This window comes from Mustelus asterias, chromosome 1 (assembly GCF_964213995.1).
Source record: "Mustelus asterias chromosome 1, sMusAst1.hap1.1, whole genome shotgun sequence".
Lineage (NCBI taxonomy): Eukaryota > Metazoa > Chordata > Chondrichthyes > Carcharhiniformes > Triakidae > Mustelus > Mustelus asterias.
The window spans coordinates 13,454,556-13,475,301 of NC_135801.1; the positions used below are offsets into that span (position 1 = coordinate 13,454,556).

Below are 20,746 nucleotides of genomic sequence, written 5' to 3' on the forward strand. Positions count from 1 at the left end.
CTCCAACAAACATGGCAAAATAAATTTTTAAGTTAGAACACCAAACAGTCCATCAGCAAAGAGAAATGTTAATTTCCCAGATACTTAAAGCTTCTATTGTGTTTGAGAAGTTGAGGTTATTTCTTGTTGTCTTGTACCAAGTACACTGGCTGCTACCAATCCCGAGACTACTGTTATTCTTCAAAGAGACAAAATAAAATATTTTCCTTTTAAAATAAATTAAAACCAATTTAAAACATTGTAAATGTACTCCCAGTAAAACTAGTGGAAAATTCACATTTGCTGAGCTTTGTTCCACCCTTACCTGTTGTCAGACCTATTAGTATCATTTCAAGTTGTGATTCCATTGGTCAGACATACAATTATTTTGTCCTGACACCAGGGCTTTTTCTGTCCATTTTTATGTGCTGTGACCTTTGCATTTACAAGCAAGTATGAACTAATTTATGGAGTACCCCACTATACAACCTGTTCATCTACCTGTACAGCTGTGATCATATTGAATGGTGGTGCAGGCCCAAAGGGCCAAATGGCCCACTCCTGCACCTATTTTCTGTTTAACAAGTACAGACCAGCTTGTAATGACCTCCTAGTTACTCATTGTGAGAAGCTAGTAAACACATGTAATCCTACTTCAAATATCAGTCCATTTTTACCAAGATCATGTTTGTTTGTAGGTTTATTAACTTATTGTGAAAATGTCCATCCTGCTATTTGGTTTTGTCATACGTCTTGTCATTCCAACTTAAATACTGAGCAGGAAGTGCACACCGGAGCTTGACTTATGTGGGAGGATGTTCAGCACTCTGGGCTCTTCAGGTTGTTGCCAGTGACCTGCAAAATAAAAGAAACAATTTTTTAAAAAGTGAATAGGTAATGACAGTAAAAACAGATCAAAGAATTCATAGGGCTCAATCAGGTTAACTCTAGCTCATAGCTACCCCATGACTATCTTCCAAAAATGGGACATTTAGAGGATAATTAGGGTTGAGATGGAGTTGTCTAACATTCTTCACTTTTCATCTATTCACAGATTCTTACATCCTGGTGCTAGATCTTTGAAAGAGTTATCCAATTAATCCCACTACCCAGATCTTTCCAATTATTTTAAATTATGGCTTCTGCTTTGAACAAGACCGCAAGAAACTTACACAGGTTTGTGAACATAGCCCAGTCCATCACGCAAACCAGCCTTCCATCCATTGACTCTGTCTACACTTCCCGCTGCCTCGGGAAAGCAGCCAGCATAATCAAAGAGCCCACGCACTCCGGACATACTCTCCTCCACATTGCCCAGAATATGAGACCCAGATATCCCATTCTCGATGGGGCCACACTTGATTTCGGCCGTCAGAGGTAGACCCAGAGGAGGACTTTTTATCTTTCATGGGATGTGGACATCAATGACAAGGCTAGCATTTTTTGCCCATTCTTAATTGCCCTTGAATTGAGTGGCTTGCTTGACCATTGCAGAGAGCAGTTAAAAGCAACCATGTATTGTGGGTCTGGACTTACATGTTGGCCAGACCAGGTAAGGACAGCAGATTTCCTTCCATGAAGAGCATCAGTGAACCAGATGGGTTTTTGATGATTGTTGCCATTACTAAGTCTAGCTTTATATTCCAGATTTGCAATTACAATCAATGATCGTTTCATGGTACAGTTACTGAAATAGGTTTATAATTCCACATTTTATTCATTGAATTCAAATTCAAGGCCATGGTGGGATTCAAACCCATGTCCTTAGAGCATTAGCCTAGGCCTCTGAATGATTAGGTTATTAGTCTGGTGACAGTAGCACTATGCTGCCATCTCCCTCTGTATTGATGTGCTCCCAGGAGGGATGGTGGGGGCATTATGTCCTTCCCCACGATGCAGTGCTTCACTTCCATTAAGCGAGAGACAATACACAGGCCCCATTCAAATCTATCCATCAAGGAACTTGGTGGATAGTGCTCACGATATTAGAGGGTCAGTCATCTTGGCTCATTCTCACAATATATTCTGAAATACATGACATGCCATGACAGCGGGAGTTGCATTCTAAGCGTTTTGAGGCATCAAAGAGAGGAAGAAAAGGAAGAGCATGTTGAGTTTTTTTTTATTGGTATGAGTATCACCTGCAAGGCCAGCATTTGTTGCCCAGCCCGGCCAGCTCAGAGGCCGGGTTAAGAGTCAACCAGATTGCTGTGGGTCTGCAGTCACATGTAGGCCAGACCAGGTAAGGATGGCAGATTTCCCTCCCTAAAAGACATTAGTGAACCAGATGGGTTTTTACAATCAATAATTATTGCCATTACTGAGTCTGGCTTTATATTCCAGATTTATTTATTAAATTTACATTCCACCAGCTGCCATGATGAGGTTGGAACCTATGTTCCCAAAGCAATAGCCTGGGCCTCTGAATTACTAGTCGAATGACTGCACCACTACACCACCATCTCCTCAGTTTGCATCTGTCGTTATATCTCACTTTATGCTCTTTGAAGTCAATCAAAACGCACAGGGACAGCCCGCAAGATAGATTCCTTCGCAGGAGCCTACTCCTTCGAGATCCAGAGCTGCGAGACTCAGTATGTGACTGGCTTTTAGGAACTCGATGAGCTGGACTTTGCTTACTCGATGTCTTCATTAAAAGCTGGATCCCCCAAATTCTTGTAAAGGCAACTGGGGTAATATATACTTATTTCAAAGAGAGAAAGTTTGTCAACCATCTTGGTTATTTTAATCTGTTCAAACCCCCCCCCCTCTCTTCTGCCTTTCATGCTGACCTTTACAAACAGCGTCCCCACTCCTGCCCAGGCCAACTGTGATATGGCGTGGGCAGCATATCATTCAGATCAATAGGCTTGTTAACAAGCCTACATGCCCTTTCCCTATTTATTTACATATTGACTGGATGCTGTTGTTTCAAAAGAAGAGAGGATTCCCAGATTTTGGCAGCTCATCTCGATCAGCTGGTAGGAAGTTCACAACCCATTGAGGAATGTTCTTTGAAAGTTGTGTGCCATTCCACAAGAGAGCCAAAGAGTAGCCTAATTTCCTCTACTTTCTTCATGAACCTCAAATGGCCCATACCCAAAATCAGTGGAGCACCACCTTAGTCAACTGTAGGGTTCTGCTGGCAAACATCAGTCAGCCAGCTCATAAACTCATGTCAATGCAGCTGAAGGAGGAAGGCAGGATTGAAAGAACAGACACAAGCGGGTATAATGTTCAATTGTTCTGTGTTTGATTATGTGTACCTGATTGGTTAAGTCTGGGTGTTGACTCAGAGAAAAGTAAACACATGCACAGAAGCTACTCAAAGCTGAGAGTTGAAGCATAGAGTAGACATTTTAAAGCATTGTATTAAACTACATAAATAAAATTCCTAGACTTTTAAAAACTAGTGTCATCTCTCCCTGGTCCGATATATAAAATATACAACAGCAGGTATTAGATGAGAGGCATGGAACCTCAAAACGGTATGCCAGAAGTCAGGTTTATTATCATTGAGATGTTTTTATCACAGATGTGCGGCATGGTTTGGAGTGATGTAAGGGACTCATCAACAAGGCATTGTTGGTGATACATGTTTCTGAAGCTGTTAGCTGAAAGAGGGAGTTGCAACCTGGCACATGTATTACATAGAATTGCACAGGATATAGGCATGGGGTATACGGTACAGAAACAAGCCCTCGGCCCAATCAGTCAATGACGCTTCAGTATTTATACTCCAATCATGACTCCCACCTACCCCCCCCCCCCCATCTTTCCTCATCAAAATCTATCATAACCATCTATTCTCTCTCCCTCATCTGCCTGTCTAGCTTCCCCTTAAATGACCTACACTCTGCTAATTCCAAGTTCCCTTGCATTATACACCTAGATATGATACACTCTTGTGTTTCCCAACCTTCCAGTGGTCGAATGCCTTCAATCTGTGTTACATTTACAATATTGAGTGGAGTGTTGATAACTGGTGAACCATACCATTAGAGCTTGCAATTAGAGTCATAGTCTGGCATTTTACGACCTCACTTGGGCGAGGCTCATAAAATCCCGCTCGAGGCCAATGGAGAATCCTGTTCTGCGAGTCTCGTCCGCCCCGAAATTGGGGCAGGTGTGCCAGTAAAATTCCAGCCATAGAGTCGTACAGCGCAGAAAAGGCCCTTCGGCCCATCGAGTCTGATGTGACCAGCACTACCAGTAAGGTCGTACTAATTCCATTTTCCTGCACATGTCCCATATCTTTGATTATTATTATTTTGATTATTTTGACATTTGGGTTATTTTATTCAACATTTTTCCAAGCCATTAAGAACAGCAATTCCCCACAGCATTATTGGATATGCTGTTGTAAAAGGTGGCAAAAGCATTGTCACTTCAGCAGATGGTCACAGATTGTGACTTGTCACTTTCTAATGTGGTCTCTAGGATTCTTTGGTGGGATGTGGGCGTCTCGCTGGCAAAGCCACTATTTGCTGCCCATCCCTAAATGTTTCCATTGACCTGAGTGACTTGCTAGGCCACTTCAGAGGGCACTTCAGAGTCTATCACGTTGCTGTGGATCTGGAATCACAGGGGCCAGACTGGATAAGAATAGCAGATTTCCTTCCCTAAAGAAGATTAGTGACCCAGATGTGTTTTTAACAAGATAGTTGCCATGCTCATCATCACTAATGGTAACGAGCTTTATTAATTGAATTTATATTCCACCAGCTGCTGTGGTGGGATCAGGACTGATGTCCCCAGAGCATTAGTCTGGGCCTCTGGATTAATTACCACATATCCCCATTAAAGGATCAAGTTTAAAGGAGCTTGCATTACCATTACCATTATGTCCTGTGGACAAGACAGATTAGTTAAACTCAAATCTTTATATTATTTTGCAACTTTGTTTTTCTGTGACAATGTGCCTTTTCCATAAAGTCTTAATTCGTGGGATGTGGGCGTCACTGGCTGGGCCAGCGTTTATTGCTTATCCCTGAGGGCATTTAAGAGTCAGCAACATCACTGTGGATCTGGAGTCACATGTGACAGATTTCTTTCTCTAAAGCACATTATTTAGAGTTAATTTATTTATTAGTCACAAGTAGGCTTACATTAACACTGCAATGAAGTTACTGTGAAAATCTCCTAGTCGCCACACTAGGCACCTATTTGGGTACACTGAGGGAGAATTTAGCATGGCCAATGCACCTAACCAGCATGTCTTTCAGACTGTGGGAGGAAAGCAGAGCACCCGGAGGAAACCCACACAGACACAACTCACAGGGAATATAAGTTTAAGTTTAAGGTTTATTTATTAGTGTCACGAGTAGGCTTACATTAACACCGCAATGAAGTTACTGTGAAAATCCCCTAGTCGCCACACTCCGGTGCCTGTTCGGGCACTCTGAGGAGAGTTTAGCATGGCCAATGCACCTAACCAGCAGATCTTTCAGACTGTGGGAAGAAACCGGAGCACCTGGAGAAAACCCATGCAGACATGGGGAGAAAGTGCAGACTCCGCTCAGACAGTGACCCAATTCAGGAATCAAAACCGGGTCCCTGGCACTGTGAGGCAGCATTGCTAACCACTGTGCTACTGTACCATTAGTGAATCAGATGGGTTTTACGAAAATCAGCAATGGTTTCCTGGTCATCATTAGACTTTTAATGCATGGTGGCACAGTGGTTAGCGCTGCTGCCTCACAGCGCCAGGGACCTGGGTTCAATTCCGGCCTCAGGTGACTGTCTGTGTGGAGTTTGCATGTTCTCTCCGTGTTTACATGATTGAGTGGAGTGTTGATAACTGGTAAATCATACCATTAGAGCTAGCAATGAGAGTCATAGGTTGGAATTTTATGACCTCACTTGGGCGAGGCTGTGTTTGGCCGATTGGATAAGTAACTGGCTATCTCATAGAAGTGATGTGGAGATGCCGGCGTTGGACTGGAGTGAACACAGTAAGAGTTTTAACAACACCAGGTTAAAGTCCAACAGGTTTATTTGGTAGCAAATACCATTAGCTTTCGGAGCGCTGCTCCTTCGTCAGATGGAGTGGAAATGTGCTCTCAAACAGGGCACAGAGACACAAAAATCAAGTTACAGAACACTGATTAGAATGCGAATCCCTCCAGCCAACCAGATCTTAAAGATACAGACAATGTGGGTGGAGGGAGCATTAAGCACAGGTTAAAGAGATGTGTATTGTCTCCAGACAGGACAGCCCGCAAGTCCAGGAGGCAAGCTGTGGGGGTTACTGATAATGTGACATAAATCCAACATCCCGGTTTAGGCCGTCCTCATGTGTGTGGAACTTGGCTATCAGTTTCTGCTCAGCGACTCTGCGCTGTCGTGTGTCGTGAAGGCCGCCTTGGAGAACACTTACCTGAAGATCAGAGGCTGAATGCCCATGACTGCTGAAGTGCTCCCCCACAGGAAGAGAACAGTCTTGCCTGGTGATTGTCGAGCGGTGTTCATTCATCCGTGTCGTAGCGTCTGCATGGTTTCCCCAATGTACCATGCCTCGGGACATCCTTTCCTGCAGCGTATCAGGTAGACAACGTTGGCCGAGTTGCAAGAGTAGGTACCATGTACCTGGTAGATGGTGTTCTCACGTGAGATGATGGCATCCGTGTCAATGATCCAGCACGTCTTGCAGAGGTTGCTGTGGCAGGGTTGTGTGGTGTCGTGGTCACTGTTCTCCTGAAGGCTGGGTAGTTTGCTGCGGACAATGGTCTGTTTGAGGTTGCGCGCGGTTGTTTGAAGGCAAGAAGTGGGGGTGTGGGGATGGCCTTGGCGAGATGTTCGTCTTCATCAATGACATGTTGAAGGCTCCGGAGGAGATGCCGTAGCTTCTCCGCTCTGGGGGAGTACTGGACGATGAAGGGTACTCTGTCCACCGTGTCCCGTGTTTGTCTTCTGAGGAGGTCGGTGCAGACTCACCATGGACTACTCTCCGGAATCGGTTGCATTCTTGGACACACGCATCTCCATTAAGGACGGTCACCTCAGCACCTCACTGTACCGCAAGCCCACAGATAACCTCATGATGCTCCACTTCTCCAGCTTCCACCCTAAACACGTTAAAGAAGCCATCCCCTACGGGCAAGCCCTCCGTATACACAGGATCTGCTCGGATGAGGAGGATCGCAACAGACACCTAAAGACGCTGAAAGATGCCCTCATAAGAACAGGATATGGCGCTCGACTCATCGATCGACAGTTCCGACGCGCCACAGCGAAAAACCGCACCGACCTCCTCAGAAGACAAACACGGGACACGGTGGACAGAGTACCCTTCGTCGTCCAGTACTTCCCCGGAGCGGAGAAGCTACGGCATCTCCTCCGGAGCCTTCAACATGTCATTGATGAAGACGAACATCTCGCCAAGGCCATCCCCACACCCCCACTTCTTGCCTTCAAACAACCACGCAACCTCAAACAGACCATTGTCCGCAGCAAACTACCCAGCCTTCAGGAGAACAGTGACCACGACACCACACAACCCTGCCATAGCAACCTCTGCAAGATGTGCCGGATCATCGACACGGATGCCATCATCTCACGTGAGAACACCATCTACCAGGTACACGGTACCTACTCTTGCAACTCGGCCAACGTTGTCTACCTGATACGCTGCAGGAAAGGATGTCCCGAGGCATGGTACATTGGGGAAACCATGCAGACGCTACGACAACGGATGAATGAACACCGCTCGACAATCACCAGGCAAGACTGTTCTCTTCCTGTGGGGGAGCACTTCAGCAGTCACGGGCATTCAGCCTCTGATCTTCAGGTAAGCGTTCTCCAAGGCGGCCTTCACGACACATGACAGCGCAGAGTCGCTGAGCAGAAACTGATAGCCAAGTTCCGCACACATGAGGACGGACTAAACCGGGATGTTGGATTTATGTCACATTATCAGTAACCCCCACAGCTTGCCTCCTGGACTTGCGGGCTGTCCTGTCTGGAGACAATACACATCTCTTTAACCTGTGCTTAATGCTCCCTCCACCCACATTGTCTGTATTTTTAAGATCTGTTGGCTGGAGGGATTCGCATTCTAATCAGTGTTCTGTAACTTGATTTTTGTGTCTCTGTGCCCTGTTTGAGAGCACGTTTCCACTCCATCTGACGAAGGAGCAGCGTTCCGAAAGCTAATGGTATTTGCTACCAAATAAACCTGTTGGACTTTAACCTGGTGTTAAAACTCTTACTATCTCATAGAAGACAGAGGGTGGTGGTGGATGGAAAATGTTCAGACTGGAGACCAGTTACCAGCGGTGTACTACAGGGATCAGTGCTGGGTCCTCTGCTAGTTGTGATTTTTATCAATGACTTGGAGGAGGGGGCTGAAGGGTGGGTCAGTAAATTTGCTGATGACACCAAGATTGGTGGAGTCGTGGATGAGTTGGAGGGTTGTTGTAGGCTGCAAAGAGACATTGATAGGATGCAGAGCTGGGCCGAAAAATGGCAGATGGAGTTTAACCCCGATAGGTGAGAGGTAATTCATTCTGGTAGGACAAATTTGAATGCAGATTACAGGGTCAACAGCAGAGTTCTGAGGAATGTGGAGGAACAGAGAGATCCTGGGGTTCATATCCACAGATCTCTAAAGGTTGCCACTCAAGTGGACAGAGCTGTGAAGAAGGCCTATAGTGTGTTAGCTTTTATTAACAGGGGGTTGGGGTTTAAGAGCCGTGGGGTTATGCTGCAACTGTACAGGACCTTGGTGAGACCACATTTGGAATATTGTGTGCAGTTCTGGTCACCTCACTATAAAAAGGATGTGGAAGCATTGGAGAGAGTGCAGAGGAGACTTACCAGGATGCTGCCTGGTTTGGAGGGTAGGTCTTATGAGGAAAGGTTGAGGGAGCTAGGGCTTTTCTCTTTCGAGCGGAGGAGGATGAGAAGCAACTTAATAGAGGTTTATAAGATGATGAGGGGGATAGAGTGGATGTTCAGAGACTATTTACTCGGGTGGATGTAGCTGTTACTAGGGGGCATAACTATAAGGTTCATGGTGGGAGATATAGGAGGGATGTCCGAGTAGGTTCTTTACTCAGAGAGTGGTTGGGGTGTGGAATGGACTGCCTGCTGTGATAGTGGAGTCGGACACTTTAGGAAATTTCAAGCGGTTATTGGATAGGCACATGGAGCACACCAGAATGATAGGGAGTGGGATAGCTTGATCTTAGTTTCGGACAAAGCTCGGCACAACATCAAGGGCCGAAGCGCCTGTACTGTTCCCTGTTAATCGATGTGTCCCAGCTTAAGGCCTTTAGAAAAGGGTTGAATTGAATTTACCATTCCGCTATGCCCCAAGAGTGCAACCAAGTACCCTGATCTGAGGTATTTATCAGGTAGTTTAGGCAGTGTATTCTACAGTGGTCCCAGTCAGTATCTCTGTATGGACAACTTATAGCGGTACTGGCTAGGACGGTGGCACAGCGGTTAGCACTGCTGCCTCACGCGCCAGGGACCCAGGTTCGATTCCCAGCTTGGATCACTGTCTGTGTGGAGTCTGCACGTTCTCCCCGTGTCTGCGTGAGTTTCCTCCGGGTGCTCTGGTTTCCTCCCACAGTCCAAAGATGTGCGGGTTAGGTTGATTGGCCATGCTAAATTGCCTCTTAGTGTCCAGGGATGCATAGGTTAGAGGGACTAGCGTGGTAAATATGTGGGGTCAATGGGATAGGGCCTGGGTGGGACTGTTGCCGGTGCAGACTCAATGGGCCAAATGGCCTCCTTCTGCACTGTAGGCATTCTATGAATTTTATTGAATTCAAATTTGACCATCTGCCATGGTGGGATTCGAACCCGGGTTCCCAGAGCAGTACCCTGGGTCTCTGGATTACTAGTCCAGTGACAATACCACTACGTCACTGCCTCCCATAAAGTAAGTTAATCTGATGTTACAATGGCAGTGGGTGGTGTGGCTTCTGTCAAACCACATGTGTGGATGAAGATAAACAATTGTTTTAACCACACCTGAATGATTCCTGCAGTTGAAGCAAGAGGACAGTAATCGAGACATGGAGAAAGCATTGACGACAGACACACTGTTTGGTTATGTGCAGAAAGCATTGACGACAGACACACTTGGGTTAACCATGTGCAGAACCAAACAGTGGGCAGGACTTTCTTCACTGATGTTTGGATAGGAGTTTGCCACACTAAGTAAAACGAGTTCCATTACCAAAGGTTTATATATCCATGTAGGAATGTCATAGTAATGTTCAAATGGAAATAGATGGTAGAATTTTCAACCCCCCCCCCCCCGGCCGAGCGTGTTTTCCGGCAGTGGAAATGTTCCACCATTGGCCAGTAGGCCGGATCTTCTAGTCCTGCCCCCTGTTGCTTGCATTCTCTGCCACCAACATGCTGGGGGAGGGGGTTGGGGGAGCCACATGCAGGAACGGCTGGAAAATCCCACCCTATTACTGTGGTGTGGGCTTGCTGGACTGGGGACTCCATATTGGGTATTGGTAGATGAGATATGCAGATGTTAAAAGGTGTTGGCTTGCCTTGCCTGTTCCAGCTGTCTACAGGACAGCTGAGAGCAGAAGACCAGTGACACCTGGATAGCCCCAATCTAGCGAGTTCACACTTTTGTCAAGATTTGTCTCATAGCCGGTGTTTTGTGCCACCGCATAGTAAAGAATAGCTGTCAATACTGACTTATGTAAGCATCCATTGAGGTCACCGCATGCTTCATGATGGACTGAAGAGTAGAGAAGCCCCGGGACATCATGCCTCATACTTCCATCCTCGTTGTCATTGCAGATCGTGTGCCTGGCAGGTCTGCAAATACCTCAGACAGTTGCTACAGTGTCTCCGCCATTTCTCCTCGTCAGTGCTGGCCCAATGGGTTTCCCGCATCACTGATATGATCAGCAGGGTTTGGAAAGGACAGGACTCCATTGGTGCACAATCCCATTAGCTGTCGGGTCCCCCATTCTCTCTCTGCTCTTCCTCACTTGCACTGAGAGTGAGCAAGTACTGACTCATCAACCTGACAAAGACCCGACTGATGTGTCGATTTCAGTGCTGGTGACTGTTGTCTGCAACACTTGCATCATTTAACAGTGCAACCTCTGCAAGTTTCAATGGTTCAGAGGCATCTTCAACCCCCCCACTAGAGGCGTAATCTTTACCTGTAGCCCTGGAGGAGAGAAGAGGTAACATTCAGTAATGGCACTTTGAGAGCGCTGGGCTGTACAGGAGACAGGTCAAAGGTTTTGAGGCTTTCTGAAAGTACTTTGTGGGAGATGGAGATGTGAAAAGTTAATGTTGTCACCTTTCTCCTCTGGACTGTCGGTCTCGCCATCGCCTGCACTGAGGGAGTTGATATCCTGCTGATCTCGATTCTCTTCTCTGCCTGGAAAATCTCTGCTGTATCTTGTGGTCCGTCAAATCTTCTTGCTCTCTCCCTGGCATTTTGCATTCTCTTCCCCTGCAACGTACCTCTGAGTGGGGCTGAGGAATGCACACATCCAACGGATGCAGTGCAAATGGTTACAGATGAAATTCACAGCCATGCATCAGGCGTGGGTGTGGATTGCCTCTGAGAGTTGTGCTAATTTGCCATTTCAGGATGTAACCAAGAGTGGATGGAGGTGACTGGGGCAACATGTAATAAGATGAGGATTGTGCTCTTTGGTGTAGCTTATGGGAATGACATAATAAGGGAGTGAGGGCGATAGGCTGTGCTTTGATACACTCTGATTTGTGGTGATGACAGTAGTATTTTGGTGGAGACTGGTGCAAATGGAGTAGAACTAGAAAGACAAAGTGAGAGGGGGTGCAGTGGAGGACCTGGGGAAAATATAACCATTTGCTTACCTTTCCTGACCTGGTCAGATCATCGAACCATTTACAGCTCTGATCTCTATTTGCTGATCTCCGCTGCCATTTCCAGCCGAGCCTTCCTGGGTGTGGCAGCCAGTTCCTTTGTCTCACTGGCCGCAAACAGGATTTCTGTCGTGCTTCATACTCTTTCCAATAGCACATCCAGAGATGCATCCAAGTATCTCGGCACAACCTTTCCTCAGCAATCACACATGGTTGTTCTTGTACAGCAAAAATCTATCTCTGCTGTCTGTGTGGAATTTGCACATTCTCTCCGTGTCTGCGTGGGTTTACTCCGGGTGCTCCGGTTTCCTCCCGCACTCCAAAGACATGCAGGTAAGGTGGATTGCCTACTTTGTGTCCCAAGATGGGCATGTTAGGGGAATTAGAAGAGTTACAAAGATGGGCGGGGGGGATGGGCCTGGGTAAGACACTCTGTCAGAGAGTCAGTTCAGACCCGATGGGCCAAATGGCCTCCTTCTGCACTGTAGGGATTCTATGATTCATCTCTGAACTGGGCCTCTAAACAGTTGAGGAGGAATCACATCACGAGAGTCCACGCCATGATCACTTGCAATGGAGAAGTCCGTAAACTGATAATGAAACATCCTTGTTAAAATCTGACATGCCTACCTGTTCTATGATGCTACGATCATGTCACCCTTTATTGGACTCCCTGCCTCTCCCTTCCCATCTCTGCCTTAGTTAAAGGGATTTGGGAAGAGGATGAGCACATGGGGTTAGGACCTGACGTTGTGTGAGGAAGATAAACACCAACGTAGACTTGATGGGCTGAATGGCCAGCTTCCATACTATAATTTTTGAGTAATTCTACAGGAAGTATTTCACTGGAGTATCACCAACTCACTTTCCACAGGAACTAGAGTCAGAAGACTTTGAGCTTACCATCTTTTGCTTATTGGCAGGACGGTCGTCAGCCTCATCATCTTCTGGGTTTTGAAACAATGGGGGGTCACAAAGCCGCCTTTTTCTCAAGTTAGCCAGCTGTGCGGCGTGAGTCTTGTAACCTGCAATGACGTCCGCCCGTATACTCCACTCAAGCCGGGCGCACTCCGGGCTGTTCCCCACCTTGGGTGAAGTCTGCACAGACTTGGACTCCTCCAGCAGCTTCCTCTTCTTACTGTTTTGTCGCATCTGGTAGGTGAGGACTTGGAGGGTGGAGTAGCTGCTCTTGGCAGCCACCTGCCTCATGTCCATAATGCTCTTCATCGCCTCCATGATATGCGCCATCTTCCCCAGATCCTTCATGGGCGCCTTGACCAGCTTCTCCAGAACCTGCACTAGCTGCCTGTAGTTGTGGGTCAGGTCCGACTCGGTGTAGCCATAGTTAATGGACGCTGCACAGGGGACAGCATTCACGTACATCTTCACCCCAACATTATGTTGCTGCGTGTATTTCTTAACGGCCATAATCTCCGACAGCTCCCTTGACAGCAGCTGGACTGCGTAGGTGTAGTTGGTGCTCTGTCTGTATTCGAAGATCAAATCCAGCTCTTGCTGCAGTGTTGAGATTGCACGTTCCAATGCTTCAGCGGGATCGTGGAGATATTTCTCCCGGAATATTGAGAAGATGGACGTGTCTTGTTGGTTGTGCAGAAGCTCAGGGAGTAAGGCCGGATCAAACCACAGCATCCCTCTGTACGTGGCCTCATTTAGCTGGTGTGCCATGAGGTTCCTCAGGTAGTGGACTGTTTCATACACCATGACTAGCTCGATGTAGATCTCCACAGCATCAGGGTTTAAGAGGACAGGGCTGGTATCGCGGGCACTAAACCGGGCTGGAAAACTGGCTTCGGTCAACAGGACTTTGTCCGCTTCAACCTCCTGCAGCACCTGGAACAGCTTCATCAGCGAACCCAGTTGATTTTCACACTTGGCCAAGAGTTGTTCCAACTCTTCCCTCTGTGCCGCCCGCGAACGCTCCAGGATTTTCCCAACGGATCCAAACTGGTCCGAAAGGAGGCGGGGGCATTTCCCATCCGGGTCACCAAGCCCGGCTGTTGGCTGCCCCAGGAGCTCACCGTCTGCTGTCCGCAGTGCAGCCGTGCCACTGGTGCCCAGAAGCTGGTCGTGGCGGTGCGCCCGGTCTGGCCGCTCCTCGGTGCAAGGAGTAATCTCCCCGGGGGCCAGGCTGTTGTGTCTGTTGTACATCAGGGACAAAGCCTCCTTGTTCAGTTCCACCATCAGCTCTCTGGTCTTCTGCTGCTGACTGTTGTCCTCTCCCACTGGGGTCCAGCTCTTGCTCAGCTCTTTGCGTTCTACTCTTTTCTCCCACGCCAGCGCCTTGGCAGCGCTGAACTGCAGGTGCTCCAGCCCAAACCACCAGAGCTGCCCACCATTCACCCCCGGGCAGCTGTGGATGGTGCGGGTCTTGGCATTTACAAAATCGGCGATGATCCATAGGTGGAGCAACTTGGCTGCATCCCTCTGGCTGTCGGGAAGGCTGCTGTGGTCGTTTATCAATGCCCAGACATGTTTGCGCAGGGCTTCCAAACTCTCCACGTCATCTCCATAGTTAACACTGGATGTCAGGGGGACAGAAAGGCAAAAGTAGCAGCAGTCAGAGATGCTCCTCATTACTGCTGAGCATTCCTCTAACTCTCGCCTGTGTTTGAGGTAGACATAATAGGCATTTCCCCCTTGCCTCTCCGTTTGGCAGGATTTTAGCACCTGAGCCCGGTAGTCACTCAGCACTTCCAAGCAGTTATTCTGGACTCTCTCCTGGAAGGAAGGGTATAACACAGACTGCTGCTGGTAGCCTACTTTCTCACACAGCAAGTCGCCGTACAAAGTCTCGTCGTACCACAGCAAGCTCCGAAAGGTTGGCAAGCCTCTCAGAAAACTGATCTTGTTGTCCAAGAACTGCGCCGCCTCCATCACCATCTGCAGCTCCACGTACGGGTGGAGAGCCTCTGGTTTCAAGCTCGCCGGCCGGAGGCAGCTCTGCCCGCTGCTATTCCGCACGAACCAGTCCCGGCAAAGCAAGCTCTCAGCAAAGGAGTCGCCCTGCCACAGCTCAAAGCTGGAGATGAACAGGGGCAGCATTTCCTCACAGCTCAGTTTCAGCTTTTGTAAGCTGTCCAGTGAAGATGTGCTGTCAGCTTGATATAAAATCTCAGATATCTTAGCCACTCGGCCCCCGGGTGACTGGGTAGCTTTCTTGCTTTGCGCCGGACAGGTTTCCCTGGCTATCCTCGCTGGACAAACACCTTCCACCCTCTCTGCCTCCTGTCCAAGTCCCTGCCTCCTTCCCAGCAATGCGAACTCGTTGTTGGAAAATATTTCTCCTTCCTCCCTCTCCACTGAAGGAGAGTCCTTCTTTTTGGGTTCTGTCGCGGAACCTCCCCCTCTTGGGCATTTGACAGTGCTGGCTCGGTGCTGGGCACCCCCGGGCAGAGATTGCAGGCGGGTATCCAGATTCGCCGCTTGCTGGGCTCTCCTGTGCGGTACAGGAGCTGCTGCAACCCCGAGGGGGTCGGCACTTCCCAGCTTGGTTCCAACACTTCCCCTGCTTGCCATATGGCTTCCAGTCCCAGACTCTGCACCGGACTCCATTTGAGATTTGTGCTTCGGGTTGTTGACTTGGAATTCAGTTATTGTGCACCCAACAGCGGGTCCAGAGGACAGAGTCTGCAAGGTAACAGCGGCGTCCGTTCGGTGGTCCAATTTGGTCCATTCTTCTGTTCGAGATCCTGCAGGGAATGTTTGGAGGGGACATTCCATTTTGACACTTTGGTCAAGAGCTTCCAGTTTGGTGTCAAGGCTTGAAGTTTCCCAAGAGAGCCCCCTCGGCAGTGGGGGGTGAAGCCCCCTGGGCTTGAGAAACGGTTCCGTGACCCTGAGAGGGGCTGGGGGATCCAACTCCTGGATCTGGCCAGGAGACAGCACTCCTAATCTGGGACGGTTTCTGTCTTTGACCCACCACTGCCCTGCTCTGGATTCACCCCGGGATTGAGGCAGCCCATTCTCCAACTGGCTCTGCAGTTCAGAGGAGGGTTCCAGCCTCACGCCAGGACTGCCCACTCTCTGGGAAGCCAGGGGAAGTTTCACTTTTTGGGGCTTGTCTGACATTTGAGAGTCAAAGCCAGATTCTAGTGTCATTTCCAACCCTGGTTCTTCCCCAAGAAGCAATCCACCCTCCTGGGGGTCGACATGCATTCGGTATTCCTCCAGTCTGGAGCTGGTTGGGGATTCCCATGGTCTTGGTTCTGCCGGGAGCTCCATTTCTTCAGCATTCACCAAATGGCGTTCAACCAGTGTGGAGCCAGTTTGAGAGGCGACAGCAGGTGGCTCCGTCCATTCAGATCTTTGAACCGGAGGGTTGGCTTCTCCAGATCCAAATTCTTGGGAAGAGTTTGGGTTTGAATGCAGGATTTGTGCACAGTCTCTTCGCAAGATGACACAGCGGGGGTGGAATTTTGTCACGGCGCTTTGAAACCTTACTGAATTTGTTGATGCTTCTGCGGAGCTCATTATGGAGGTTGGTTCTTTGGCCATTCTGGGGGAGTGCTGGACACGTGTAGCTTGCTCCTTTTTGTTGGACTCTCTCTTGTAATCTGTTCTTGGCACGCCTTGACAGAGCCGTTCACAACGCTGCTGTGGAACTGCCAACATCTGCATGTTGAATTTGCTGCCCTTTGGGGCCGTTTCTCTACCTGAGCGATGCCAGTGTCTTTTATGAGCATGGACATCACAGCTTTCCCAAGACGTGCTGCAGTTACTCTGGCAGGGCTTTGGCTGTGAACTCTGGCTCACCCTCACACCCGTTCTTTTCACAATTTCCGAAGACTTGCCCACTCTCTTGTAAGCCTTGTTCAAGTTCGCCACTGCTTTGGTGAGCAGCTTAGACAGTCGGCTGCTCTTGCTCAAGGAGGCTTCACTCGACAGAACACTCGCCACTTGAGCAATCTGCCTTTTGCAGTTGATAAAGGCACCGATACATCTTTCATAGGAAGAAGCAAGATCACTCACTTGGACTTTCTCTTTGAAGCCTTCTGTTGTACGTATTCCCACATATGGGACATGCCTTGCAGATCTCCCTGTGTGAACCAGTGCCAGGGCTTTGTGGTTTGGGAATCCTTGCGCCTGTAATAATGACCTTACATTATTATCAGGACCTAATGTGTCTCTGGGTTCACCAGCAAGCCGAACTGAGCTGCCTTTTTTAGTGACATTGTGCTGCCAATTTCTGAGGAATTTGTCGTTATTGTCTTCAGGTTTGTTGACTTTGTTCCTGTCGGGGTCACTGTCTACATGCCGTACACTGCGGTTTGAGGTAACTTTAGAATTCTCCTTTGAGTCACTGATTTTCTTACAATGGGGTTTCATATCCTTATTCTGTGGTCTCAATGTTGATTTCTTCCTACTCTCGTTCTTCAACACTGTTTTTTCACACAAGTTGTCACTTAATGCACTGGGATGTTCGCCTTTGGATTTAGTGTGACTCATGAGCTTACCTGTGTGAATGCCCGGGGTACCGTGCGATTCATTGAGAAGCCCCGCCTCCGTATTGTCGGATGCCATGATCTTCTTGTTGGATTGGATATTTGTCAAAAGCGTGACATGCGTTGTTTCCGCTTTGTGAGTGCGACTCTTTGGACTCTGAAGAACCCCACTTTGTTCACCCCCTGGCAGCTGTTTATTTAATGGCAATGCACAGAACCGATCTTCCCGCGTGCAGTTTATGGTGAGCTGGGGATGTGGATTACTCGATACTTTATTCAATGTATGATTTTTAGATATCAGTCCACACGCATCATTATTTGTACCTGCCCAAACTTGGCTCAGCTCTTTGCTGCCTCTCTGCAAAGCAGATTCGAGATGTTCTGCTGTGGGTGCAAGCTTATTAGTTTCTCTCACCAAAACTCCCTCCTGGTCTTCCCTCATTGTCTGTAAAGTTCCTCCTGTTTCAGTTTCAGCGCTGTTTCTCAACTTTGCGCGACATTTTCCAGAGTACCCCAAACAGTCACCATTCCAGACCAATAGTTCCGTCAGTGAGGGATGCTGATTGAACTCTGCAATATAATCACTGCTTAAAGTCACCTGCAGATTGGGAATCGCCGTGTGGCTGCCTGGGGTTGGCAACTTTGCGTGGATTGATGCTGAACCCTGTGGGGTCCAAGTCAGTTGACCGGATTTAGTTTTGGTTGGGGGTGGAATTTGCCGATCAAAGTTTTGGGGAATTGTGGCCAGTTCCGGACCTGCTCTCGGCTCATTCTCTTTCGTCCTTTCAAACAGATTTTCCCATTCAATCCGCGCCGCTAAGAAATCGAGCAAAGGGTCGACGTTGGGTGGTTCGTCATGACCTTCATCCGTGTATTCACTGGAGGTCACTTCCTCCAGCTGGAAGTTGGAAAACAATCTGTCTTCACTGAACTCTCCATTTTCCAACCAGCTCTGCGTGTCTTCCGAAGCCACGACTTCTTCATTTAGCCCAACGATTCTGCTCCCCTTGCAGATCTCCATTGCTGTCGGCACCTCATGCCCGTATGCAATCTCCACATTTTGGAGATCAACAGGGCTGAGGAAGTTGAGCGGTGTTGACTCATCGCTTACCCGAACGTGTTGGTTGGAGATAATAGATGGAGAGTTTACCTGCCTCTGGGACTGGGTGGCCAATGGTGTTGCTTCAACCATGCTCATTTCTTTATTATCAAGAGAGCTTTGCAGCTCCCTATTCCATTCTCCAACCGCACTGCCAGTTTCAGGGGCAATTTCTTCAGCCGGGTCAAATCTCTTGGTGGTTACGCCCTCTGCGCTGTGCAAAATCTCACTGGCAGCACAACTCAAATCACAGAGTTGGTTGTCTGGCGCTGCAGTGAAGCTCTGCACACCTCCCACCAATTTATCATTCATCCCTTTGGAATTAGAGAGTGTGGTTTCAATTTGTTCGTGTCCCTTAGACTCTGAGAGGCAGGCAGCAGCGGCGCTGAAGGCCGGCTCTGTGCTGCAGCCAGCGGAACCACCTCCATGCGTGAGGACACAGGAGCAGGGCTGTGTGGCTCCCCCTGCAGAACCAGATGAGGTGTATGGGTGAGAAACGTCATGAGATCGGGACACAATGGCACTGCAGCACTTGCCAAGGCCAAGCTCGTGCTGGTATCTTTCATAATATTTATCGTATTTCTTAAGTCTGCAGAAGAAGGCCTTTCTATCTGTCCTGCTTAACCTTTTCAGTGACTGAATCTTTGAGAGTCTCTCCTTGTCGCACAGCACCAAGTACGATGAATACTTTTGCAACTTTTTTTTCACCTCACTTTCGTATAACTTTATGTCTTCAAAAAAGGGTCCGTTTGAATGTTCGCCTGTGCTGGACTTGGATGGGACCTTGCTTATTTGTACACCTGAGTCCACTTTCACGTCTAACCTGGTTAGCACAGTCAGGTCACTGTCTTGATTAGTTTTCTTTTGCTCCTGGTGATTGGCAGCTGGAGAAACAACTGTAGAGATGGCTGGGGTGCTCCGCAATCCACCCCCCGGCCCAGCGGTAACCACCGGTGCCAAGTCCCCCTGCTCCGCCGTCGCGTTCTGTAAGCGTGCTTGCTCCTGTGCGGTTGCGTCCGCAGCTTGGGAGCCGGCTTCACTCGCACAGAGCTGCCATGCAGGTGTGGCAGAACAAGACCGCAGGAAGCAAAGCGTCTTCATCAGGCTGTCAATACTGTAAAGGGGTTCGACGGGCAGGGGAACAGGCTTGGGAATGGAGCAGTCATTTCCGTCCTCCACTCCGTTGGAACGCTTCAGTAGCCTTGGATCCTGGTTGGTCTTGGACGTTACCATTTTGCCAAGGATATTAACAAGGGAGGACGGAACGGTGGGAGCAGAAGCCTCTTCCTTTTTCCCAAAATGCTGGAAGACAACTTTGGCATTCTTTCCTCGGCCAAGTCTCTGAGCGACCGTACAGCTTGTCAGTGTGGGCACATCTGTTAAAATAGAAGAAATGAAGTTGATATTAGTTTGAATCTCTCGGTTACGAACATGCTACCCTATTCAACAACATATACATTACCAACACCACCATGTCCAACAGGGTACCAAGTACCTTGGCCCTTTGGAATAATTCTCATTTCAATCCTGCTGGAAGTGCAGTGAAAGAGCTGGAAAACAAGCTGGATTGTTGCTTCCCAGCCTTACCTTGGGGATTCCGACAGATTTCCTTTGACTTGGATGGGAATGGGAGGGCAATGGTGTGGAAGAAGCCTCAGCTACTCTCCCCACCAAACAAAAAACCACTCGGGGGTGGGAGCTGGGATCCGCTCCACCTCCAATCTTCTGCCTCTCAGAGACTGGACTGATCTTCAAAATTCAATACACCCAGAAGAAAGAGGCCTGAGACATAGAGGGTAATGGGGAGCACCTTGGGGGTCACTTACTTCAGTACTTCGTAAAATGCATTTATTTAATGCAGACCTCTTCCAAAGGAGGCAAAGTCTTTCTTTTGCAGGGGAACCCTAACACCCCTTATACCCAACCCCAGATGTGTTGCAGCCACCAGACTTTTAGGGAAAGACAGATACCCATAGCGAGGTGACATTGGTGACCGCGTTCAATGAACACCACCTACTTCATTGAGGTTGGTACCAGAGAGCACAAACACAATTGGTGCACATGTCAAGATCACAGCACAAGCAATGGCAGGATGTAAGCATTAAAGCATTGACCATTGGAAGGCAGATCCAGACAGATCTCTATATCACTGGGACACCCATTTAAAAAATATATAAAATGACACAGATCCTGAAATTCCGTTCTGCTGCCCTTTTATATTCTAGCTTTACTATTTACCTGTTCCGGCACAGAGCTAACTCATCTCAGTGTGGTGAATGGGTGATAATGGTCCTGCAGTTGACCTCAGGGCCACTGCTTTGGGGAAGGTAAAGTCTGCTGGCCTTCCTACCATTGATGGTTC

General features: G+C 48.3%; 1 protein-coding gene across 1 annotated transcript; it reads right to left on the reverse strand.

Moving 5' to 3' along the window:
- Positions 1-732: 732 nt before the first annotated feature.
- tex15 (testis expressed 15, meiosis and synapsis associated) lies at positions 733-19,750 on the reverse strand. Its single transcript, XM_078209205.1, has 2 exons — positions 12,727-19,750; positions 733-834 (listed from the first exon to the last, which is right to left on the reverse strand). Exons 1-2 carry the CDS (start codon positions 19,615-19,617, stop codon positions 799-801), a joined length of 6,927 nt encoding a protein of 2,308 aa, XP_078065331.1. The 5' UTR covers positions 19,618-19,750; the 3' UTR covers positions 733-798.
- Between the last annotated feature and the right edge of the window lie 996 nt (positions 19,751-20,746).

Bases quoted from the DNA above. Each gene is read 5' to 3' on its own strand.
- tex15 (XM_078209205.1), bottom strand. From the start codon at position 19,617: ATGGTAACGTCCAAGACCAACCAGGATCCAAGGCTACTGAAGCGTTCC. The intron at 835-12,726 runs GTAAGCTCAAAG...TTTATTTTGCAG, and splicing joins CTGCCAATAAGCAAAAGATG to GTCACTGGCAACAACCTGAA.